Source organism: Merops nubicus, unplaced genomic scaffold (assembly GCF_000691845.1).
Source record: "Merops nubicus isolate BGI_N331 unplaced genomic scaffold, ASM69184v1 scaffold19007, whole genome shotgun sequence".
Taxonomy (NCBI): Eukaryota; Metazoa; Chordata; class Aves; order Coraciiformes; family Meropidae; genus Merops; species Merops nubicus.
Genome location: NW_008621208.1, coordinates 46,904 through 73,109, shown reverse-complemented (window position 1 = coordinate 73,109; position 26,206 = coordinate 46,904). Strand labels below are relative to the sequence as shown.

Genomic DNA, 26,206 nt, shown 5'->3' with positions numbered 1-26,206 from the left:
TCTTTTCTGTGCTTGTTTTGCAGGGATTAAAAAGGTGAAGTTTTCAACTGTTTTTTTTTAATTACTGTTAAAACATAACTGAATTCTGCATTGATTTTTATATGCTGCAGTGTGTCATTTATGGGCCAAATGTCATTTTATACTTAAAAAGAGCAAAGAGTTAATGCTGTGATACAAATTTACCATATATCTGGTTTTATAGAGACAATAGATGTCACATTAGTAGAAGAGCATGCTACCAAGGAACTTGGAGCTGGAAGTTTTACGATAAGCTTTCTACAACTTCCTGTTGTGATGGAATTATTTGTATAAACTAATTAATCTTTACATTATAGCTTCCATTGATCACTTGGTTTAAGCTTGTAGAACCTCACTTAACCAAACAATGTCAATATGAATCTCTCAGAATCACAAAGAAGTCATCTCATGGTGTTTGCTTTTTGGGATTTTAAAATGTTAAGGAGTTTGAACAAATAGCATTTCAGATTTTTTTATTTAAGTTTTTTTTAAACCCTGACTAGATGTACAGGTGTCAGCCTGTCCCTTAATGCTTCAATTTGAGTGCTGCAGGCAAGGCAGGTGGTGAAATCTAACCTAATGCAATACAAATGTCAGTGAGTGTGGTTTGAGGGCTTTTACAGGTTGTCCAGGTTTGTTGTGTTGTTTTGGTTTTGTTTTGTTTTTTTCCATATGCACAGCTGTTTTTCTGAATTTCTTAGACACATGCCTGAAGTATTGTATGTTTTCATATGCAATAACTGTGATGAAGTGGGAAATGCTTATTTGTACAACAGAAAGAGGCAGACATGATGTATAACAGCAGATACCTGCAATAGATTAAGTGTTTAATTATTCTGTTTGCTTTTAGAAGCTTTTCTGAAATGAGCTTTGTTGATAAGGACAGAATAGCTATTTGGGGTTGGGTAAGTACGCAAGTCCGGCTGGTTTATTATTTAATTATAAAAACTATTTGTTATGCTGACATGTGAGGTGCTGGAGCACTTCAGTGTGTGGCACCTCTGGGGTTGTGGCACAGTCCAATAACTGAACTGATGAAATACTTCTTACAAGTGCCTGTATACGTTGTCCCTTTGCAAGCATTCAGGACCTTTTGAAACAGAAATTAGGACTACCAGAGGGATTAAAAACACTTTAAAGGGATACTGCCAAGTTCCTGTGTACAAGATGAACCCGTGTTAAAAAACAAACACCAAATCAAACAAACAAAACAAAAAAGAGTCCGCACCCAAGTATATATTCACTAGTGTTGCATGCCTCTTTATATTAATTGGATTACTCTAATTTTCACAAAAAGATGTAAAACTACATGTGAACCAGATGCACAGCATGGCTGGAACGTTTTTGCTAGCATCCTGAAAAATATCTAAATCTGCTATACTGTTGTACTTGGCTGTGTTTTATGTCAGCAGTACTTCTATCCAGAGGCCAGATTTCTCTGACCTGATGTTGCTTAAAACCTGTCACAGTAGAAGGTAGTGTTTGGTCGTACATGCATACCCCCTCAGCTGGAAAGATAAGTGTATATGTAGTGTCAGTGACATCTGTTGATTTAAACTCTGTCCTGGGCTGCTGGTTCACTGCTTTTTCTGCTGTCACAGGGAGTATTTGTGCATGCTCTGTTTCTGTGCATCCTATGCTTAAGTATATATAGGATGGCACGCAAGATCTTGAATTAAATTGCTAGCTGAAATTTGGTCACTGCTGGTGACAGATACCGGTGACTAAATTGCTTGATGGTAAGATGATGATGTTTACCTCCACAAAAAAAAGCTACTAAAGGCACCAGCTCTGTGTTGTATGAAGGCAAGCGTAGTAGTATTCATTTTAGTGGGAGGAAAATTCTTTGCAGAAATGGAGGACTTAATGCATTCCCATCTTATACCTGATGAGCTTCAGGATAAATAGTTGAAGAGCAATCCTCTTTGGAGCTAGGTTATGCATCCTGAATACCAAACCTCTGGACAAACAGATTTTCTTTATCTCTGGAGTTTTCAGACTGTCAGCCTGTCACTATGGTTTGTTTGGAGTTTTGTTTGTTTGTTTGTTTTGCCATAGGTTTGCAAGTAATATTTTTACTGTGGCTGGATTAGGCAACATATTTAAACATGCATTTAATTATTGAGTACATGTATTACTTTGCCAGTCTCATTGGGAGGATGTAAGTGTTGAAGTTGGAGCAAACATTTAAGGGGTTTGACCTAAGATACCATTCCATTTGCCTGTAATCTGGTTTCAAGATAGGAATGAGATCCAAAAATTGCTCTTCTTTTTTGAATGTGGGGTAGGCACATTTTCCTAAATAGCCCCTTCAAACTAGTGACATCTCAGTGGTTGGTGACATTAAGTATCTTGCTGCCTGGATGCTCAAGCGTATCAGATATTTTACTCATCTGTGTATCAGGGTAGACTGGGAGTGAATTCTGTGCATGGCAAGGCGTGTGTTGCTGCACAGTTCCTCCCACAGACTCAGCAGAAGATCCTTCACTCCTCAGTCACAGTCTTGCTCCTGACGCTTTGGAGGAGAGTTAGCAAGTTAGCTGCCATAGGTCTGCTATGAGGGAGTTGTAAATTTTTGGGTGCCCTGGTGCAGCTACTCATCAGGCATGTTGTGGGCCCGAGCTCTGCTTCCACCCACTCCCCCAGCACGAAGAGGGACACAGCAGCTCAGCAGTGTCTTGTTTCCTGTCTTTCGCTGCTGCCTGCAGCGCTCCCAAAGGCTGTCATCTGCAGCTGAGTCACAGTTCAGCAGCATTTCTGCCCTTTTTGCCCGGCGAGTTCTCATTCATCAGCGCCACAGCTGCCATGCACTGTTTGGTGCCTCTTTCCCCAGCAGAGCAGGCTGGGTGAGATCTGACCCAAATTCAGAATGGAGTTCATTAATATGAAAAACGCTGAGCCTATAAATGCCCGCTGAACCGTTTAGCAGATGGGCCCCATCCTTCTCTTTCCGACTAAAATAACAGCAATGTTTTCTTCTCAGTCTTATGGGGGATACGTGACCTCCATGGTGCTTGGCTCTGGAAGCGGCGTGTTCAAGTGTGGAATAGCGGTTGCCCCTGTGTCACGTTGGCAATATTATGGTATGTGATGGCTTCCTTGTTACAAGGATTCCCATATGTCTTGCAGTGCACATGCTGCAAAGTGTTGATTCATAGCGCAGAACTTTGATTATCTACTAGATGCCGTGTAAATGCCACTTGGTCTGTTTTTATGAACTCAGGGGTACCACACTTGAGAATTAAACCAATTACCTAAATCTTATTTCCCTTTTTTCAAAGTAAGATCCACAGTTCCAGGTAATCTCTTCAACCTTTAATGGAGGCTTCATTATTGTAATATTTGTAATATTACCTTAACGTGCCTGTGTTGGCTTTCCAAAGCTGCCACGTGTTCTGAGGCCAGTATTGGGTGTCAGAAAGCCATTGCTATTAGACTTTGCTTTGTAATGTAGCAAAAATAGGATTTGATTTGCCTTTGGGTTTTCTTTTTTTTTAAGAATGTAAAATTTGGATTTTATAAATATAATTAATCTTAAGAATAGCTTGATGTGTGGAAAACCTGAATGCGTGGACAAGTCTGTATGTGCTTCATCTCTATAGCATATAAGATTGAAGTTGCATGAAGCTGCAAATACAGTTATAGGAGCCCTTCTCCCACATTTAAAAAAATCATATAGAGTAAGTGCTGATACAATGTGAGCACAGTTTTACATTTTTTCTGGTTTTGATATGTCAAAAAAAAAAATTGAAGGGAAAGCTTTCACTGGCAAACCTTTGCTAAATAAGGCACTTATCTTTCTGCAACTAGCACAGAGACTGTATGATAGCATATTATGTGCTCTGGCTAATTCAGCAGTTCAGATCATACTGCCAGGTACTTTAGCAGTAGTCAATCGAGGATGTAGGGCTGTTTTCATAAGGTTTGGGGCATGAATTTTACCATATGTCAGTAAATACTTTTTAAATGAAGATCAGGATGTCTAAAATTCCACTTTTGGTTGATTAGATAAAGGAGGGATGCATATTCAACATTTTTTAAAAAAAAAAAAAAAAACCAAACCCATGTGACAATGCTGATGAGAAGTCAAATGGATATTAGAAAATTGCAACAGAACATTGATTTGTATGTGTTAAAATAAAGCAGCAAATCTGCAAAAAAAGTAATATATCATGCTGAAAAATATGTGAGAAGTCAGAGATACTTAATTTTTAGTGTATATAACAGAGGCAAGCTGAGTCCTAATATACTGCTACATTTTCAGTTTACAGATTTTTAGTAGTAAACATTTAGATAAAATGTCTTAAGATTTTTTTTTTCAAATGCTAGTAATTTATTGGAAGATTCTCGGTAATTTTCTTAGGATTACTGAAAGAATAACACTAAGGTAACATTGACACAAAGTATGTTATTAATATTCAGTATTCAGGTGTCCATGGCAACAAGAAGATTAAATATTCTGAATAATGATGGTTACCTACACGCCTCATTGTGGAAAACCTGTTTTTATCCTGGTTTGTTTTGTGTTTTTCAGTTTCCAGTATGCATTCTTATTGTTTGTATCAGTTGGTAAAATTTCTGGAATTTTACTACTAGAAATAAAGTAGTAGATTCTGATTTTGGGGTTTTGTTTTTGTGTTATTTTTCTCTTTCATCACAGATTCAATATACACAGAGAGATACATGGGCCTTCCTATAGCAAGTGATAATCTGGACAACTATAATGTAAGAAAAAAATCACTTTATTTCATATTTTGAAGTGTGTAATTTCTAAAGCACTCTGTTTTTCTTTATACACTGTAGCTCCTTTCCCATGGGAAGAAACAAATTTGTTCCTCCTTTCCAGCCGTGACTGTTGCATTGTGCTTTTCGAGGCTGAAGTCTCCTACGTTTGGATTTGCGTGAGGCTGTTGCTCCTTGCTCTATGGTGTGGGCTTTCTGTTTGTTTGGTGTGTTGGTTTATTTTCTCCTTTTTTTTTTTTTTTATACTCAGTTCCATTTGGCTACTTTGCAGACCGCCAAACAAGCTGTAAAAACTGTTTTATTTTAATCACCAAGAAACAAATTTTAAAACAAATATAATAAACTCTTATTAAAGCACACCATACTTTATCTTAAGCATCATTTCCACCAAAACAACTGTACTCCAGTTCTTTCTGAATTTTAATTTTTTTAAAAAAAATGGGTATTGTGTGAACTTTCTCACTTTAAGAATCTGCAAGCTTTTTCCAGGGAAACCAAAATCTCCCAAATATTAGGCAACTTTGACAGGTAGGCAAGTCTGGCTGTACTGTGATCATATCAAACAATTGGTAGACCAATAAGGGCCAGCAGTGTCCGGGATGGAATTCTGGCTCTGTTTCCATGAACACAGAGAGTTCAAGGTCTGTTCTAAAATGAGTAACGTTTGCCCACAAGTGAGGAAATTTCCAGGTGTTCTAATGAGAGCAAAATAACCTGTAATTTGTTCTCATTACGGCATGATGGATTGTTAGACTTGCTCTTCGGTGTGCCAGCTGCTTTTTGTTGCCTCAAGGGATTTTTTGAAGTTGCAGGTAGCTGGGCATAGGGCAGAGCAGCCCAAGCCTTCTGTAACGTTTTGTTGAATTTCAGATGTAGGTGGAAATTTCCAGGTAGTTACTGGAGAACTGTGAGGGATCTAAGGAGTACTTTGTGCCCTGCTTATTGGGATGTTTCACAGAGATGTTCAGCCATGGCGATGCTGGAACCAAACATGGGTGTTAGAGTAAAAGAGATGGTGCATGCTCTGTGTTTGGCTTGGTAATAGGCTAGAAGACATTTTAGCACTGATTGTGTCTAGATGAATTAAAAAAATAAGCGTCGTGGGAGAAAAAAAGGTGGGAGTTGTTGCATGGATTATGAAGTACGGTAAAACATAAATACATACATATATGGACTGAAATGTGTGTTTTGTCAACTGCTGTACGAGACATTCTGGTCAAAATTGAGGGCATTGATAGTGACTGCTGGAAGACTTGGTACTGCAGCTGCCTCTTCTAACCAGCAAGCTGCTCGGGCCCACAGGGGACTGACCAGAAGCCTCCAGCCGCCTGCGTGCTTTCTTCTAAATGTGTTTCTTTAAGGCAGTGGGAACAGTAGGAGGTCTGCGAGGTAGCAGTGTAAATAGAAGTTACTGTCGTCGTGCAGAACGAACGTTAACACTCTGGGTGCACAAAGTCATTCACCAGCTTCACAGCACAGATGGCAACAGAGGACTGTTTAATCCTTTCAAGCCAGGAGTCGGATTTTCTTGGCATAGTATCCATTGCTGGCAATGGCCACGTTGAAACTGCCAGTACCAAAGAGCTAAAGGTTTCAAATGTGTTACTCAGAGGACTAATTGGGGAGAATGGTGGCTAGATGGAGGAGGGGTAATTGCACAGATCAGCTTGTCACACTTCACTGCTGCTTCTAGAGATAGGAAAATCCAAAAATCCAACATAAGCCCACATTTGTTGTTAAAAGCCCCAAATAATGCATCACTTGGAATTTACTTTATCTTGCGGACCTGAAGGGGTGGGGTAGCTCAAGAAGTGAGTTTGTTGCTTTTCATGTAGCATCAATGGATGAGTCGTGGGATTTTGTTGTTGCTAAAGACCATTACTCACTTCAGCCCTGCACAGTCGTGGCTTACAGTGCCTTTGTTCAGTGTCTCAGTCCGAATACCCAGCTCCTGGCCCCTTGTCACTGAGAGCTGTTTCCTGAACTGAATGAGCTTTAGCAAGGGAATGCAAAACATGTACTGAAAGCTTTCCTAGCTGAGGCTGTTAAAGCAGGTTTGAACTGTTAGCTTAATGCTTTTGGGTCTGTGTGCTGCATCATGTATGCTCTATCCTACTTCATCCACTATAAAGCTGACTTGAAAAGTGAAAGGTTGCATAAACTCCATTACTGTGTGCCCAGATTTAAAAGAAACGAGACCGTGTACACAGCTGCTCAGAGAGAAGATGGGTGCTGCTGGGTGCCTTCCTAATGCGCCTTCCTATTACTGACTGTGAATGTACAGTCTTAAGAAACTAGTTGTAAGATGGGTACACCCTATGTTGTATTACTGTGACATTAGGCTTCACCTTTATTGAAGAAGATAACCTGAGATGCCCAATACTTTTGTCAAGAGTCAAGTCTGAGGGATGACTCACACTCCTCGAAGTTGGCTAATGAGGTGTGCTCAGTGCTTTTTAAGGTAGTTGTGAACTATTCCGCTCCTGCATGTGTGGAGTTCGCAGGCTGAATGGCAGAGCAGCTCTCTCCCGGGGAAGAAATGTCTCCGTCGTAAGAGACTTGAGACTAAAGCAGGGCAGAGCTCTAGAGGTCAGATGCAGTAGCCATGTAAAGAATACCAAAGAGACTGTTCAACTTGTGAGAAGATTATTTTGCAGTTCACTCTGAATTTGATATGCTTTTGGCAAGTGTTTGAAACAGTCATAGATTTGGCAATCTTTTTCTAGCAGATTTGAAATGTTCAGTCCTTAAGAACTGCTGCATCATTAGGTTATGCAAAACAGGGTACAATTTTGTAAATATGCCATCTTGTACTGATTTGACATTTGTTCTATTATCTGAGAATATGCTAAAGGGAGAGACCTTCAGTTTCAGCCAAATCTTGTTTGTAGAGTGCTGATAAAATGTTGACTGCTGTGTGATCTTTAGAAAAGGCAGTTCCACTCTGCAGGGCCTAACTCTCAGTACTCGCAGGCGCCACCTTTCAGAACCTTTGTCCCAGCAGTGTAACTGCGAAAGGGAGGCAGTAAATGCAGCAGTGTCTTATCTGCTGTCCACTTGAGGTTCACTCAGCTGATGGAGCTGTCGCTTTGTGCTGTAACTGTGCCCAACGTCAGATTGCTCCCTATCTTGCAACCTTCCTTTTTGGCAGAAGTACTGTGTACTTAAAGCATATTTTAGGGAAGGGACTCTTCATTTTTCAGTGTGGGTACAGGACATGAGACATCACTTGCAAGTGATTTAAAAACCAGGAAGTATCTCTTTTGTGTGTGTTCTTTCTGAAATGTTTTACAAATAGCTTTATTTTGTTTAATGCCTGTCAATGGTGACACCCTTTTTCTAAAACTGCTTTGGAAATGTTGAGTTCTCAGAGGTGTAGCTCAAGTCAGGCTTCCACTTGCAGATTTGCTGTCCCTTAAATGAGCACCAATTTTCTGGTAGAAAGATTATAAAGGCAATCTATCAAGTTTCCCCCTGCACGTGTGGAAAATTATTTGTTCAAAGAATACTGAGGGGAGGGTGTGTAGAGTGGTTGGTTGGTTGGGTGTTTTTTTGGGGGTTTTTTTGTTGGTTTTTTTTTTTTGTCACTGCACCATTACTTTATGAATTGTTCCTTCGGTGGGCTGCTGTACTCCTCATTGTGCTCCTCACTGAATCAAAGTCCTCATTCCAGATTTTGGCATCTTTGTAACTTTCTGTTCTTACTCCGTGATAACAACTCATTTCAAAGGACAGTGTCATGCTTCCAGTGTGAATGGATTTCCATATATTAGATGGGACTTTTGGTGCTCTGCAGCCTTTCACTATCAAAAGAGGGTAATTGCAGTGATACAGACTGGAGGGTGTTTTTCTTCTCTCTGGTTAGCTTATTTTTTAAATTTGGTTGAATAACTATATAGAACTCATTTCACTTAGGAGGAAGTTGTGGTATGCTATTCTGCCATGACAAAAAGAATTGAATATTTATGCTTGCTTTAAAGATTCATAACAGTACAAGGTGGGGGAAAAACAAACAAACAATACATTATTTTGTTCCTTAGTTTTACTATGTGTTTTTTTTCTTGTCCTAGTAGCTTTTAAGTTGCTGTAATATAAACTAGTGCAGGGATTCAGTAATTTCCAGCAGAGAACCCTTATACTGTTTCTAATAGAAGGAAATTTAATTCAACTACTTTTTGCCTCATTATGCTGGTTGTCTTACCAGGCCTAAAGTGTCTGGTCTGTTGTCCCTTTTCTTCATCCTACTCTCATGGCAGAGCATTCTCCTATTCACTTTCCTTGCCCAAATTAAAGATCCTACCTGTAAAAATCCTTACTTTCCTTTTTCTTTAGTACTTAGTCACAGTAGTAAGTCAGGTGGTTAGTATGTTCTAGGGATTATGTTGTTACTGTGTTTTACATTTCTTGCTTGCTCTCAGTCGCTGATTATTATTTTGATCACTGTATTGTCTTTCATTTCCCAAAATGTAGCTTGACTGCTATTTATAGATTTGGTCTAGTGTTTTCTTCCTTCAGGCACTTCTCTATCATATTTGGGGGAGAGCATTGTTTTAAACTTCTTGTCAGCCATTTTTACTAGACACTGATTAAATATTAGCTCTGTTGACTTACCTTCAGGTAAACCAGTGTACATTTTTGTGGGGAAGATAACACATGCAGTCTCTGCAGTAGCTACTCGTCGTAGGGTGCACTGTTGCCATGGCAACTTTTTTTTTTTTTTTTAACTTGTCTGCAGTCGCACAGGAAACCTATGGCAAGTGGTGTGCTGCAGGCTAACGACACATTAGCAACGTATTAAATGTGTATCTAGCTGGCAAAACTCTTCCCCTCTGGAACCGCCTGTTATTTTGCAGACATAACCCCTGGTGGTAATTGCAGACCGGTGCAGAACGGCTGGAGTGCAAGCACAGTGCTCTCAGACACGTGAACAGGCTGCTTGGGGGTGCAGGGAGGTGGGGAGAGGGAGAAAGGGTGGTTGTTTTTAATCTGAAGACCCCAGGCTGTGTCAACAGGAATCAAAGTCAGGTGGTAGGAAACAATCTTCTAATAAATAGCACATTTTTTCTTTTTTTTTTTTCCTTTAATTTCAGAGATCAACAGTAATGGCCAGAGCTGAAAAATTCAAGGAAGTTGAATATCTCCTTATTCATGGAACAGCAGATGGTGAGTTGCAGTTAATTAGACATTTTAGTAGTACAGGCAGGTTCACAATTCTACTACTGACAAAACAAAAGCATGAAGGGGCAAGGCTGTTACATTTACGTCAATAAAATAATACTGCAGTCTGCAATTAATTTGTGTTTCAGTCAGCAGTATTGTGTTCATTGCTTTGCTTTTCCCCCCGAGTAGTGCAGAAGCAATTTTTTGTTTACCTTTTTCTTTATCTTCCACTTTTCAGATAATGTTCACTTTCAGCAAGCAGCGCAAATTTCCAAAGCTCTCGTTGATGCTGAAGTGGATTTTCAGGCAATGGTATGGTTCTGTTTTGTTTATCATCATAGAAAAGGGTTTGTACTGTGAGAATAATAGTAAAAGCTTCCTCTTGGTAGGTATGAATCAAGTGCCATCTTAAATGAAAGTTCACATACTTGCATTTCAGGCTCAGTAACGGAAACTTTAACATAACGCACCCATTATCTTCTGTACAAGAAAAAATGTAAAGCAGCTGCCTCTTGTGTTTTACTTTGTTTACTTAAGCTTTCATTTTGTTAATTTTCTTGTGTCCTCAGATGAACAGCCAAGCTAATCCAAATCTTTGCATATAACCAATGTCCAATGAATAGTATCTTTCTTACAGATAGGCTATAAGGAAAGGTATAACTCCATCTTAAGTCCAAGATAACCTGTCCATCACATTTGGTGTTTCTCTGTTGAACTTGTAAGATTAGCAGTTATTTGCCCCCTTTTTATGCTGTACATGGAAACTCTCAAACTAAGATGCAAGCTCTTTCTTTCCTACCTTCTCCCAGCCCTTGGGGAGCAGTGCTGAAAAGGATGAAGTATGAAAGATATGCTGCACCAGTTCAGAGTTGTCCTTCAGCAAAACGTGCAGGGCTGCAGCTACTCTCCATGCAGAGAAGCCCTGTATTCATTTTGTCATTTAGCATGAATAGATGGTGCATCCTCCACAAAAAGCAGGGACAGTAGTAGTAGCAGCTTCCTACGACCATCATGTCTTTGCCTCCATGCTGAATTAGCCTCATGCTGGGATAATTTTAAATGGCTACACATCTCTTTACGTCTATCACATTTGAGTTCTATTATTTAGATGTAGCTGGAACTAACAGCCTCTCTATTCTTCTTTCCCACAGTGGTACACTGACAAAGACCATGCCATCACCGGTCAAGCACACAAGCACATTTATACTCACATGAGCCATTTCATAAAGCAGTGTTTCTCACTGCCCTAGCACCAGCGTTGTGGTCCCTAGCGATGGCACTTCTCCAGAAGAGTCTCTGGCTAGTGTGTGTTGGGCTGGTATAAACTTCCATGAATCACCATGAAAGCAGAGTCAGCTCTTGGGCTACGTGCGTACACAACGACCTCATAATCCTTATAATGATTCTGCTGCCAAGCAACTATTGCATTTTTATTGATTGTGTTTAATCAGGTCTTATCACCTCAGAACATAGGTAGGGTGCAGACTTCTAGAAAGCATCGTACTTGCTTGAACCAGTACCTTTTGATATTCCAGTCTAAAAGAGAAACAGTCTGGTTTCTGTATTAGGGTAACGAATAACGGAAATGTCACAGAGGAACTAATGGGAGATTAGCTGAGGAAGAAAAATAATGATCTTTCCAACAAAAAATAAATGAACCCTGTGATCATTTCTGTCACAGTACTAATAGAACTTTTAAACATATTTTGTAGAAATTACTTAATGCTTCATCAATTATTTTCACAACAGGATCAAATATACTGCAATGTTCATATTCTATGCAGAATGAAAAACTTTGTTTACTGCAGGTCCTCAAGTTACTATTTTCTCTGCGATCTCTAGGATGGCTACTGTAGAAGTCTTGTGAAGAACGCATGTAACCAGCTTTCATCAGCGATTTTGAATGATACCTATTCAAACTATTGGCACTGAATTTGTTTCCTATCCTAGTACTATGATTATTGCTTACTTGTAGTCAAAAAGGCTGCTGCTCTGAGCTTTTGCACTAGCAAAACCTGATCTGGGAACTCTAGCAGCCCACCACTGTTTCTCTGTGAGACAGAAAATTTCCATTTCCTATTTATGGACTAATAGCATATGTTCCTTGTGCTCAAACTTATAACATTACAATGCAAGCTAGCAGTTGCTTAAAGCAAGGGCTGGACTACAGCTCTCATGAGAACGTGCTATTCAGCAATACTGAAAAAAGTACTTTTCCTTGCAGCCTGCTGGTAAACTTCTGCTTTATCTTCAGCACTTCAGGCAGGCTTCTCCATCTGAAGATTACTTTTCTTAGTTTCACATAGATAGAGAAGATTCAACCTGCTTGTACTACAGGCTGTGCTGCCTTAAAATATTAAAGACCTTAAGCTATGAAAGGATGTCTTTATCATTGGTCTTTATCATTGAAAATATTGCCCAAGAAATGAACTAGAATTTTACAAAAAATCCATTAATTTGGAGAGAGACTTACAGTGAGGTTTCTGCTTTTGTTTGATGGTATCATGTAATGGAATGCAATGTGATTATCTAACAGCTTCTTGATAGTAGATGGCAGCATCTAATTACGTATATAGTTTGGGTTATTAGTGATATTAGGTGTGAGTGTAAAAGTACTTGTATAGACAGATAAAGCATGCAGGAGATGATGGGGAGCACGCCAAGACAATTTATGCAGCTTGTCCTTAAATGAGAAAGGAAATAAAATTTTGGTTTCACAAACAAAAAACTCATTGACTCACAAAATACATTTTTTGGTGAAACAACCTGCAGATGGATATTACAAATATAATCTTGGGCTCATTGTATGCGTGATTCTAATGCAGACTGGCACCACTATTGAAGTTCTGTAGGAAACAGGCTGTCCAAGAAGTTATAGGATCCACATGTCTGATTCTTTTGACTCAAGGGAAAGAAACATAAATCAGTGCAGAGGTCGATGCAGATAGATTATAAGATGATCACTATGAAGTTCTGGATGGCTTGTGTATGGAAGGAGCAAACAGCTGTGGGGTTTTTCTAATAATATCACTCATTCTGTCATACAGAAATACTTTTTTTTTTGTTTTGTTTTTTCTATAATCAAAAACTGAACAAGGCTTGCAAAACTGTAAGTCTACCCTTGGTGTAATTGGAAAAGCGGTAAAAAAAAAAAAACAACTTATCAAAACCATACAATTTTTAGTTTAAAAGTCTTCCATTAAGTAAAGATGCAGTTCTTTGTATCTGACCTACCTTACCAATGTTAGTATCTCACTGGGAAACTTCTGTACTCTCAACACATAATTCTGTTTTAACTGTCTTATCTGTGAAGCATAATGAATACGATACTAATTATCTTATGTTTCTTTGTCTGTAAAGAAACTTCCAAGATACACTGTTAATAGACCATGATGTGACTTTTAAAACAAATGTTTTATTGCTAAATAAAATTGTCTGTCTTATTTTTGGAGAAAAATTAAGACAATAAAGCTGCCTCAGGGAACTGACAGCTTACTTGAGAAGCATGAGCACAGGTAAATACCTAAAACTGAGACCACAGAAGAAAGCCAGCTCATTTCATTAATTGCTAGGAACCATTTGTGCCTGAACTAGTGTCACATGCTAGAGCTGGTTAGATACCTACCAGTTACCTTTGTTTCCTCTGTATTTTTTTCCATGTGAAATAGATACCTAAAGTTTGTTGTACAATACACTTTGTGTAAAATCCTGACGGAAGCTGCTGAAGCCTGAAGTGTGATCGTTACTGTTCTCGGGCTGGGAGGCTTCCAGTCCTTGAGCTTCTTCACCAAAGGGATTTAATAAGATGGAGTCAATGCTTTGAGTATTTGGTTTCAGCAGTAGTACTGGCTTCAAGGCCTAAAACCTTTTCAGTAGCAGAAATTTAGGGTCCTGAGAAAAGCGGAAGCTCCCACAAAAGGCAGTAGGCTAAGCAGCTCTTCAGCTATTAGACACTTTAAATATTGTAGCTCTGAGGAATTTTAAATTGTATGACCTTACCTATTGATCTGTAAAAAGACCCAAGTACTGCTGCCTGATCAATATAATCTCTCTCAAGGGCAAGGGGAACCAAGTCATGACCAGTAAATCAGAATTTAATTCCCACTCCCTTCCTGGAACAGGTCAGTTATGTGCCATCCATGACAATGCACTTGCCATTAAGTCAGACCAAGTAGGCTGCCACCAACTACACCCAGCAAGCCAACACTGATAGAGTTACATGTTTCAATGAGACTCCACTGGGAAATGGAGCCAGACCTGTGCTCTACAGTTCATTAATCTGTGAAGCATATCCAAGTGTCAGGTGGATGTTTAAAATACTGTACCATATTGCATATTCATTCTAGATTTTGCAGTGTAAAAATAAAATTGAAAATTAGTTAGGATAAATATTTATTTTCACATACATTTTCTTAATTGTGAAAAACACAATAGTCTATTCACATGTACACATAAACTTTTGTAATAAATTACATCCAAGAAATTGAGTAATTTTGACCAGGAATATGAAATAAGTAAATATAGCACTACATTTGATTTATATTGTGTCTGATCTCAGAATGTTAAGATTAACATTGGAATAGCATTTAAATTCAAACCACTCTGAAATACTGAACAGAAATACAGGATGCCATTGAATACACTGATTTCTTAATATTCTAAGAGTTGGTCAAGTGAAACTAATACATTTTGATTGTTTACATTATCTGTAACAAAGTCAGCAACATATTAAAACACCACCAGGCCGCTTTCAGGACAAACCAGTATTGAACTTCTATACTAACCTTAAAACAATTGGAATCTTACAATTTATCATCAAGTACACAAAACAAAGCATTTAACCTTAATGCATCAGCCTTTTGTTTCCTAAATTTACAAATACAAACATTGAGTTAAATTATATTAAATGTGTCCGTTAGATTTATTTTTTCCTTCCATAAAGATGGCCTTTAATGGGCTTCAATAATGCTAAACCAGATTTAGTGACCCTATTAGTTTGAAGCAAAATGCAATTATCATTTATGGCTAAAGTACTAAAACACACACTCAAATGCACAGAAAAAGTAGAAGGAATACTTCAAATGTGCTGGATGTGAAAAAGTTGTTCACAATATGGTCTGTGGAAAGATATTATTTTGGAAAGCTGGGGAATGTTAGAGCCCTGTAGATAAGTTGTTATAAAGATTACAAGACTGTCATTCTTATTTGTAGGATTCAAAGTAAGAGTGTAATAATGAGAGTTAGTTTTCATTTAATCATTTAAAAATTTATCTTAAAAAAAATTTAAAATCAGTGAATTCAAAATAACACAAAACTTTTGCTCCACATCTCTATGAATTCAATACCTAATCTTACACCTTGTTTGACACAAAAGAACAGCTTGAAGGCTCAGACAGTAACAAAATCCATTATGAAAAATATCTTTGTAATGTCTTTAAAGCCACATTTTACTTTGTAATGTATTTATGTTTTAATCAATATATACTTGATGCAATAGTGAAGAGTTGTAATAAAACCAACAGCAGGATATCCATTTAAGTATTACACACAATTAATTTCTGAAATTAAGAGGCTTACCGTTGTTACTAGAGCGAGGACAATATATATAAAATATAAAGCCTTTTTTGTGGCTGTATTTTAGGCAATAAAAAGGAAAAATCATTGGGCAGGAGATATAACTGCAGTTGGGGTATAGTTTGTAGCTACAAAATTTTCCATATTATAAAATGGTTTTGGAACATAATGCAGTTGTTTGGCCTACCACAGCAACATTCATACAATGCAAGATAAAATACTGTAATTGCAGATTGCATTTTAAGAAATACTGTACCCATGTTTCACATTAACGGATGTCATGTTGTTTTTCAGCTAAGGTGAGAGAATGTTTTAATATGGATTTTAAATATATATTTTATATATATATGAGCCTATGTTCCAGTTACATACAAATTTGAATATTAAATACACTGTATTAAATCAAGGAAAACTTCACAAATACAGAATCTGACCCTGCAATATTCATTGCAAGAGTAATCCATAACTTCAAAAGGACAGCTTGAGGAGGAAAGGATTATCCTTGTTAGTTTGTTCACAGGGTCAGATCAGTTGTTACTTTAAAAATTTCTTTAATGTTTGCTTGTCAGTTTGGGTCAACTGAAATCATTTACTTGAGTTAGGTGATTTAAAAAGAAAAAAAAGAAATCGGAACAAGTGCTTCCAAGATCATCTTGAATGATGATTAAGTATTCCCACACAGAAAAAGTAGCAAAATACAGTACAAACCTATTAACAGGAAAGTTGAATTTGAAAGAAACTTTGCTTGTTAGCTTTATAATATGAATACTGATAAACGGCCAGTATCAGCAAAGAACATCAAGATTTTTTTGCATTGGCTACTGCAGACTTTTATTCAGATACTAGACAATGTAGACAAGGTGAAATGAGATAAATATTGCACTACATTACCTGTGCTAGTTTGAGATGAAAGACAAAAGTTACAAGGTCAAATAATTTCTATTTAGTAGTTGTGGCACTCCTTTCATTCGTTTGTAAAAAAAATTGACGCACAGGTCATAGACACGTCTCCCGGTCAATACCTTTCCCTGAGTCAGCTTTCTTCTCTTTTCTGATTTCCACACTAGAAAAAGGGAAACAAAACAATAGTTACAGCAGCACTATCATATATATTAATGATCTACCTGAAAACCAACACTGCACTGATATTTTAAATATTTTTTTTCATGCTGCATAGCACAAACTGGGAAGCAAGTGAAAGTATTGGTACTGAATGGTGCAGAAGACACATCAGCCAGCATTTCAGTGATGAGGTAGGTAGAGAATTTAAGATGTACAGACAGACAATTCAGCCAGCATGCAAGCAAAGATAGCTACTTTTGTTTTCCTTTTTCTTTATTTTTTTCTTTTTAATTTTTCCTTTTCTAAGCTGTGGGGGAGAGGAGTAAATACAACTGCTACCTGATTGAATAATGGTAATAGTACAGTTCTCAGATAATACTAGCATTTGCTTAAATGGCATAAACAAGAGGTAACAAGAAGTATTTCTTGTCTTTAAAATGCATACTGTTGCTCAATGTGCATTTAGAAGGAATGTTTCTGAACTAGAGCAGTGCAAGCCAATTTCCAACTGTAATATTTGGCTCTCAGTCTTAACTGGGGAGAGCAGAAGGTGGCTGAGGGCCTTGGGAGTGACAATAGTCCCCATTTGGAGCTTAATACATACTTCCCTCATGTATATATTATAAGGGAGTAACTTTTTTTTTTTAAAAAAAAGCCTGAAAGATCATACAAAAGCTGTATCGCTAAGAACTCTGAAGCAGAGTTCAAGTTTGGATTCAGCTTTTTTTCCAGTTAAAACATTGTTGATTTGCCTACAGAAAGCAATACATATGCAAAGCAGATGATTTTGGGGTTTTTTTGTGTATCAAGGGTACTAATTTACAACAGCATAAATACATAAAAAGTCATGTTATTGCAATGAGTTTCAATCACACTACAAAAATGCAGAAAGGCTTCCACAACACAGGCAAATCAAGCCTTCAACAACGAAGTGGCAGGGTATCTAAAAAAAAATAGATGGTTCTGAGAACAAAACTGTATCAAGCATATAACCTACCAGGTTTCATGGGAATAATTCCTTAACTAGAATGAATGAGAAACAGGCTGAGTTACACAAGGCTTAAAGAAAGCAAGATCAATTCTCAAACTCTTAAGGTGATTCATGCACAATTTTACAATCATCTGACATTTTTCTTCACATAAAAATTGCTTTAAGGATATGATACAATTCAATTCAGCCAAAGCTTACTTCTATGCCTATGGCAGCTCCCAGAGGTGTTAATGGAAATAGCTAAAGAATACCAACTTCTGCCACTTCAACTGCCAAATCTGTCACCTTCTGTAGAACAGTGATAGAATTGGTTATGTTACACTTTATGCACACAAAGGGTATGCAAACAAATTCCTGGGGGGTGAATTTAAAGTGCAGCAGTACAGCAGGCAGCGAGTTACCTGTGCTTAGTAAAAGCAAACACTGAGGATGTGTTGTGTGCCTTACAGTGTATAATATTTCCACGTTTTAGGTCCCTCTGTGATACCAGGAAAGTCTTCCTTCTATTTAGGATTCACATCTCTGAGCATCTCCTGCAGATGTGGGCTTTAATGCCTTGAGAAATTTGGAAAAAAAAAAAAAGGACAAGTCCAGTCTTTTACCAGTAAAACACATAACTGGTGGATCTGTAAGGGACTTGAAGCTCTCTTCCTTCCTCCCAAGGGAGCAGCCTAACATGCCTGAGACGGAAAGTTTGGGACATGGGATTTCCATATCTTCAGGCAGAGAAAGGAACTCATACCATCTATAAAGTAACAGATGCCTCTTTCTCCAATACTTCAAAAGACCAGCTAGGACTGCCTTCTGTATGGGGTCAGATCTTCTGTGTATGTTTTGAAATTGCTCTCTGCAGGGCTTAATATTATAAGCAAAGACATAGGAATACTTAATTACATGTACCAAAGAGGGCTATGTTTCAGATAGGTGCCTTGGTGTTCAATTCTACCAAGACAGGCTCAAAAGAAGACCTTTAGATCCCTAGGAATTTTAATCATGAAAATTAAGGTTGAAAAATTTTGACATTCAGGTGCTTCTATGGTTAGGCAACAGTTAACTAAGTAACTCTCATTTAAATCCTTTCCTTAGACACTTAAATACTGTTATGAGTCTGGGATGCAAGAACTATCACCCACTATGCTACTCACGTATTTGGGGGCAGGGCAGAGCTTATAATAGATACTATCCATGCACCAGGCAGAAAAGTCACTTGTATAAACCCCTCCTGACTAAAATGTCTCTTTGGAGATGACCTTAGTCAACTCAGTATTTGATTAGTGTGAAGAAATTCCAGATTTTATGTATTCCAGAAACCACCCTATATTAATTGATCAGTACCTTATGTAAAAGGCATTACAGGAAATCATGGTACAGCATCATAATATAATTATCCCCATTTATTAATATTTGGGGATATAAGTGTAAGAAAGTAAACCTGGCAACAGGAAAAGGAGTACTAAACAGTTCTGTAGTTGAACTTCAAAAGGCATCAGTAAAATTAATTTCAAAGCAATGTAATTTTTTTCCCTTATGGTAAGATACCCTTCCCTGAAGGGAACTGTGTAATGTAATACCCATGATCTTGGGCATTTGCAAAAATTATCCTTACAAGAGCTACCATTCCAAGCTTTCTTTTTTCTCAGTACTTGCCTAGGATCTTCATGTAACGACACATGCATTTAGAAATAAGTTTCTTTAGCTCTGTCTCTAACATGATTTAATATTATTGTTGTCTATGGTTTTGCTTATCAGAAAGCAAGCCTTCAGGTTTAAAGTTCCTTTAATCTATTTCTGTCTGGGAATCTGAGATGAGCACATGAAAAAGCAGGATTTCAGATTCTTTAAGAGGTTGCAACAGGGCACTCATAAAACCTGTGATCCCTTGGTTCCTTTTCACCAAAGTCTTTTTTTTTTTTTCATGAGCACAGATACAAGAACAGATTGAAAATGAGCCCATTAGAAAATGAATTTCTATTTTACTGTGGTGGAAAGGCCAAATCATCTTTTACAAATGTTGTCTGATCCACAAGTCTATGTGGATGCTCTTTGCTCCAGGGACCTTTGAAAATTTCAGGTAAACACAGTAGATGTTTACATGATCTATCATACCATCAAAAGAAGCAACATTCACCAGAAAAAAGACGACAACTACTGCATACCCAGTGGCTGTGAATGTACCACATCAGTTTCTTCTCTTTCTCCAGGTTTTCACAGCCTGGACAGCAGAGGCATATAAGATAAAAAAACCCTACTGTACATCCTTCTCCCATGCACCACACTGATTCCACTGTGACAGGATCCTTCTCAGCTGACGTGCAGGGTGGTAGGCAAATCAGAACTATGCTAGGCTACTGTGACTGTCAGTGAAACAGCATCAAAATGGGCTGCTCCATGGGTGTCTGAAATGAAGATTCTGTGGTCATTGGCTGTTCATCTTGTTTATGCTGTTTAGGGAAAGGAACAACACTGAAAGGCAGCATGGCCATTTTGGGGGAACGAAATTTAAAAACTTATTTCACTAGAAATTTTTTTTCTCTTGCTGTATCTTTTCACTATAAAACAATGACTAGCTCTTTTAAGCATGGAGTGTGTCTTGAAAACTGGATTCAGAAAAGGGAAGATACAATTTTCTATTTAAAAAAGGTCAACGAAAAAATTTACAAATAAATTCAGTGTAACAAACTACATCTAAAGGGTCTATTTTTAATACACAATAAATTTCAAATTTTAATATTAAGGACATTAATGAGGATGCTTTACATTCCTATTTGAAATGTCTTTTCATTCTGTCCCCCCAAAAACCAACACCAAGTCAAGTCATTTGGGTTCTCAGGTGACACCATTTTGAATTGGAAGATACAAGCAAGGCAAAGTTGGGAGACAGGGTCTTACCTTTGGGATATCAGCTTCTAGAGTGATTAGAAAAGGGAGCTTATGACAAAAATGTGACAATTAAGTAAAAAGCAGTTAAATTTAAAATTTGTGGAAATAGGAATATTTCTCTTAGAATCCCACTGTGCTTGTATTTATTTTCACACTCCTTTAGTAACTCTGTAGCACAGATAAAACTTTGTTGCTTCATTTCACATTTGTCTGGACTAAAGTTTGTAAGTGTTTAACTGTTTTGAGTACAAGTGAGGTAGGCAGAAAAATGAGAAGTAATGCAATCTTGAAACTATTTCCACTCCAAATATTAGTAGATTGCATTCAGGGCACGGGGTTCTTCATACAGATGCCTCCAGGGCAGTGACGACCGCTCCTTTCTCAAGAGGAAAGACCAAAAGCAAGCAGGACGCACGCAACCGCCGTTGTGCGGTATCCAGGGGTGAGCTGGTGGTTCATTACACAAGCATCAGGCATGCTCAACCTCATTTCCCACTGTAGCATAACTAAGTAGCATGCAAATATTTGTGATTTTTTTTTTTTTAAATCAATAGTGAATTTGTGTTTTGAACTCAAAATATTATTATTGGACATAAGTAAAAGGAAACCTCAAGAAACAAAACTGCAAGATGCCAGAGAAATCTTTTTAATCCCTAGCAAAATATTCTAATATTGGTTTGACACCAATATATAAGGTACAGTACAGTAAGAAAAAATTAAAACCTTTTAGAAGGAAAGCTTGACTCCTTGTCTTTTGCATTCTCTGAGGATATCAACAATGTCTTCCACACAGCAGTTTTTGCCATTTCATCAGAAATGTTTATCACAGATGGGTCATCTCTGGGCAAAAAAGAAGTAAGTACACAATAAAACAATGATAAGTCTTTGTTACTTACTAACTCTATAAAAGCCCCTGTGAACTGATAGTGATGACAATAAGTGCAGTGAAAGTTAAGAAATTGTTCAAATTTTAAAATCCTGAACAATTATTTAAATATTCTCTTAAAACACCTTAGCACTTTTTTAGTATTTTCCTCCTCCAACAGTAATTATTCACAATAACATCAATAAAATACATTGTATCACTTCCAACTAATACAGAAAAATGAGAAACGGTGATACTAGATATTGCCCAAGATCTTGCAGCATGCCAGTGGCATAGGTGGATTAAACAAGAATCCTAAGAGCTCCTGACAGTTCTCAAAGTACTTATGCGCTGAAACTTCACCTGCTTTTAAACCAATTTTAAAAGCCATCAGAAACCTTGACAAAGTCAAAGATTTAAAAGATCTAATAAAAATGTCCAAATTCAACAAGCTAATCAGTAACTTTAAGCAGCACTTTGTAGCCATTATGCCCTTGGCTTTAACTGGACTGCTCCAGATACACAGTTAAGAACAATAAAGTCTTAAAAGTTAAGGGCCTGCCCGTACATCACTCCTGACTTCATGATTTACATACACCTTGACATCCAGTAATCTATCAATAAACCTGTTTTCACAGTGTTTTGGGGATACACTTTATCAGCCAATGTCCTGACTCTTCTTTTTAGCTGTAGGACTGTGACCCTTACAGTACAGAAAGGCAGATATTATCCAGGCAACTCTACCTAAGTAAACACACTACAGATGAGCATAGAACATAGCTCAAGGTAAAGAGCTAAGTATTGCTAATATAAAAAAGAACAAAAAGGTATGTCCAAAAGAAGAAAAAACAGACGATCAAAAGTATGATGAATCAATAGTAAGAAATGGGCTGGCATTTTTCAGAGACAGACAGTTATTTGCCTTCGGAGACATTAGACTAACTTTGTCTTAAAACACAAAAGATCACTCTGAGATCATGTTCCTATGAACTCACATTGATGCAGAGTTTACCATCACCGGATATTTCAAATCTTTATTAAGAACATTCTTTCTGGAAATTGTAAATGAGAATAAGTCCTTACAGATAGGAATAACACACGTGGCCATCCCATGACAGGTTTTCATGCTTTTAAGTTGTGTCAGGTCTGCATTATGCCTTATCTACCCTGGATAGCTCTTGATTCACTCACATACCATCTCACATAGGTAGCATCTTAATTAGAATGTTTTACAGTGTAGCCCTGTAAGAACCTACTGACATTCAGTAAGCATTAGGAATAAATTTTGTGACATGTGTAGTTATTTAATTGCAACTCACCTAAAAGAGGAAAGGTATATTTTACCTGTAATGTCCTTCTAGTGGTAACTGAACAGTCCCTTCCTCTTCCATTGCTAACATACTTTGCTCTTCCTAGAAGGAAGGAATATAGACGTGAGGCAGGATATGATGTTGTGAAAAGTGAAATTTATGTACTTTGTCTTTCACCTTTAAGTATTATCTGAAGTTCTTAAAGTAAGATACTTTTCAGCTTTTTTAATTTAAATATTTGACATTTAAATCCCTTTATTTTAAAAGATGTAGCTTCTCTTAGTGTTATTTTTCAATGACAAATAGAGGAGACACTTTTGTAACAATAAAGAAAGGGAAAAATGAGTAATGCTGAGTTAGCAACTGTATGATGCCTTTTAAATAATGTATAACAGGACATATGCACTGCAATGTTAACATGCAAAAATTAGGCAAGTCAAATTTAAGTGTGCACACACCGCTTTAATAGTGATAAAAGTTTTATGGCAGTGAAAGGTAGTGAAATTACACCAATATTAGTTTTCAATTGAACAGTGAAAAAAAACCAAACCAAAACAAAAAAAACCACACAACCTTCTATGAGTAACAGAGAGTGAATTAGGAGAGATATCTACCAAAAATCTGTTTGCCAAACAAATTTATAAGATCTGTCTTAGGGGGAGGGGTGAAGAAAACAATACCCCTCAAGCACCTTGTCCTGCCTGCAAGAACAAAGGAAAACAAGTCTCTGTCTTCAAAACTTCAACACAGGGGTCCAGTGGAAGATTCTAAAGGCTCACACCCCTGTTGGGTCAGGTAAACTATAGCCAGGAGGTTAATGGGCCTCAATAACATCACACTGCCTCATAATAACATGTTGATAACAACAGTGTGTTATCAATGTTATTTTCATCCTAAATCAAGAAGACAGGACTGTAGCAGCTACTAGGGAGAAAATTAACTCCACTCCAGCTAAAACCAGTTTACCCTGGTGCCTGTTAGAAAGTGTGAGCTGGCTCTCCCACAAGAGAGCTCACCATTTCCTGTCAGATCACCCAAAACCCTACATGTGTCACACACATCTCTAAGTTGGTATTAGCTGGAAGAGCCAGTACAGTTTTTCAAAGTAGCAGAATTTAAGTACTCTCCTATTACAACTGTTTTAAAAGTAACAACAATTTTTTCTCCAAATGAGGGAAGTCACTTTGTTCATTCCCATCTCAGAAAGACTTAACTGATTAATATCAAAGCAGCTTCCCAATGAGATCTGTGAGGAGAAGGCATGTATAATATCCACTATAAATGTACAAAGCCTTGGAAAAACACGGCCTAAAAATAAAAACTACTTATATGATGAGATTAGGATCCAATCAAGTAAGTTTCAGATCTTGTCAACTGTATTTCTGAATATTCTTGTGGGTAGAATATTTCTATTTTTAAGAGCTCTGTGAAAACAACTCTCCAATTAATTCCTGAGGCTACATGTCAGAAGTTTTATTACTAGTTAATTTTGTCATTTCCAGGCTTCACAGCTTCTTAAGTTTTTGACAGTTGAACAGTTTTAATAATAGCTCCAAATATTTAGAAATGCCAAAATATGTAAAAAAAAAAAAAACTCTCAAAATAGATAGTGAATAAAATAAAGTAACACCAGAAGATTTTCCCAATTTTGTTTTCTGATGCCATCCTATCAAGCATGGGAAGGAAAGTGACATATAACCAAAACATAAGGATAACAAGAAATTCTTTCCAATAACCAGGCCCAGAAGAAGTGAGCTACCTTAGTTACTTTTGGTTATTCTGAATTGTGATGACAACAGATACTGCAATGAAACAGCTCTCTGGTCTGCTGCAACTCAAGAGAGAAAACAATGACTCACATACTTTAATTTCAGCCTGGTAGTTTTAGAGGCTCATACTAAATAGTAAATAATCATTGTGACGTTTATCACCTAGGTAAAACCTTTTCCCCAAAACATATTCTATGAAAGTACATTGAATATGTCAAAGAAAGCAAAGTTATAGTTCTCCAGGTTACTGACATGGCAATGAGTTGTCAAAGGTCACAGAAGAATCCTAAAGGCAGAGAAATCTAGTTTTCATAGTTGCATGTTCAAATTATTAGCTCATGTCCTATTTCTGCAAATAGAAAATCCTTGCATACACTGTTTCACTGGCCTCAGATTACACCTCAGAGCATCCCTAAGGATATGTTACTGATCTATCCATTCAGATTGTCTAGTTTTTGCAGTACCCTTGTAGCATCAAAAGGTTTTGTCTCCTGGGTTCTGGGCTTCTGCAGAGGTGTTCAGGGCATCTTAGAAGTCATATGCACAACTGTCCCCAGAGCACTCGTTCTTAGGAATGACCACAGCCTTCCAAATCCCAGTCACCACAGCCTCACACCATGCTATTATTCAAAAAAGCTGATTCAGACACACAACTCCCATTTCAAATAACCTGGTATCGACATATTCTACCTACTGCTCCTGCAGTTAGTGTTTCTCCATTGAGACTTGTCCCTCATTTATTTGGACCTAGTGCTGAGGTTCCCAAACAGTTGACATTGATCAGGTGGCTGATACCGGGACAAAGGACGAAAGGCCTCCATCCCTTCCACATAATGTTACTTTATAATCCCACAGTTTTACGTGATATTCAAACAAGCAATTCATGAAGAAGCAGAAAGAGGAAAATACTATCAAATAGATGCAAAACTGGTTAGAAAGCTACACTCAGAAAGATAGTGTTTCACTGCTAAAATACAGGAATGTTCTGAGTAGAAATGTGTAAGAATCTGTCCTGTATGAAGTTCGTAAGAAATTATCTGAAATTCATATTCTTTGAAAGGAGCTGAGGAATCCAGAACTGAAACAGCCAACCAGGTGGCAGTGCCACAGGCTGTAAGGAAAACTGAGGATTTGATTAACAGGGGTAGGCAGTGTCACTGACCTGCCATTCGAAAGTGGAAGTAAATTGTTCCTGCAGTAGCAGAAGGAAGATGATAGCCCAGAGTGTAACAGGAACACTGCACAGGCTTATGACACTGTTGCCTGGAGAAGGCACAAGGTGATGGCCTATGACCTGTGTATGGCTCAGATGTAGCTGAGACATGCCATGCCCTTAAATTCTGCAGTGCCCTCCTCAGGATCTGTTCTGCCAATGACGAGGCCCAACAAAAATGATACAGCTAGCAGGAAGATGAACCAATACACAGACTGTATTGTAGACAAAAAGGACATTCCATGAATGATCGCTGGGGGTACATACAGATCAATCCCTGGTACATGATCAACGCCACCCCCAACGATCTCACAAAAGACATGACTTGGCCCACAACAGGTGGTATGAACAGAGAAACAAGGTTTCCCATAGTTGGCATGGGAAACGGCCAGACCACCAAGTTAAATACATAAGAAAAAGGTGCCCACATGGCAACTCTCACCCAATCCGCCCGCGTTCGCAAAGGTCTAAACAGACCAGGGCCCAGCTCCAGGAGAGTCAGGAGGTCTGCCCTGAACCAGGAAACTCTGTGGAGTGCACTCCACAGACAGACACTCCTGACTCCCTGCAAGTGGTCCCAGCTTTTATCCCCAAGCAGACACCTGACCTTTGTTCACTCAG

At 37.9% G+C, this 26,206-nt stretch overlaps 2 protein-coding genes across 2 annotated transcripts in view; one reads left to right on the top strand and one right to left on the bottom strand.

Annotated features, from left to right (window-relative positions):
* DPP4 (dipeptidyl-peptidase 4) overlaps positions 1–11,249 on the top strand; it is a gene marked incomplete at its 5' end in the record, with an annotated part of 31,945 nt that extends 20,696 nt beyond the window's left edge. The window contains 6 exons of the mRNA XM_008944396.1: positions 869–923; positions 3,002–3,101; positions 4,679–4,743; positions 9,852–9,924; positions 10,160–10,233; positions 11,073–11,249. Coding sequence (XP_008942644.1) covers positions 869–923; positions 3,002–3,101; positions 4,679–4,743; positions 9,852–9,924; positions 10,160–10,233; positions 11,073–11,171 — 466 coding nt within the window. The remainder of the gene's footprint in view (positions 1–868; positions 924–3,001; positions 3,102–4,678; positions 4,744–9,851; positions 9,925–10,159; positions 10,234–11,072) is intronic.
* A 5,242-nt stretch (positions 11,250–16,491) lies between these two features.
* The window catches only part of SLC4A10 (solute carrier family 4, sodium bicarbonate transporter, member 10), a gene marked incomplete at its 5' end in the record, with an annotated part of 55,083 nt that continues 45,368 nt past the window's right edge, over positions 16,492–26,206 (bottom strand). Inside the window, 3 exons of the mRNA XM_008944395.1 lie at positions 16,492–16,558; positions 21,152–21,268; positions 22,638–22,705. Of these exons, the coding sequence (XP_008942643.1) occupies positions 16,492–16,558; positions 21,152–21,268; positions 22,638–22,705 (252 nt within the window). The remainder of the gene's footprint in view (positions 16,559–21,151; positions 21,269–22,637; positions 22,706–26,206) is intronic.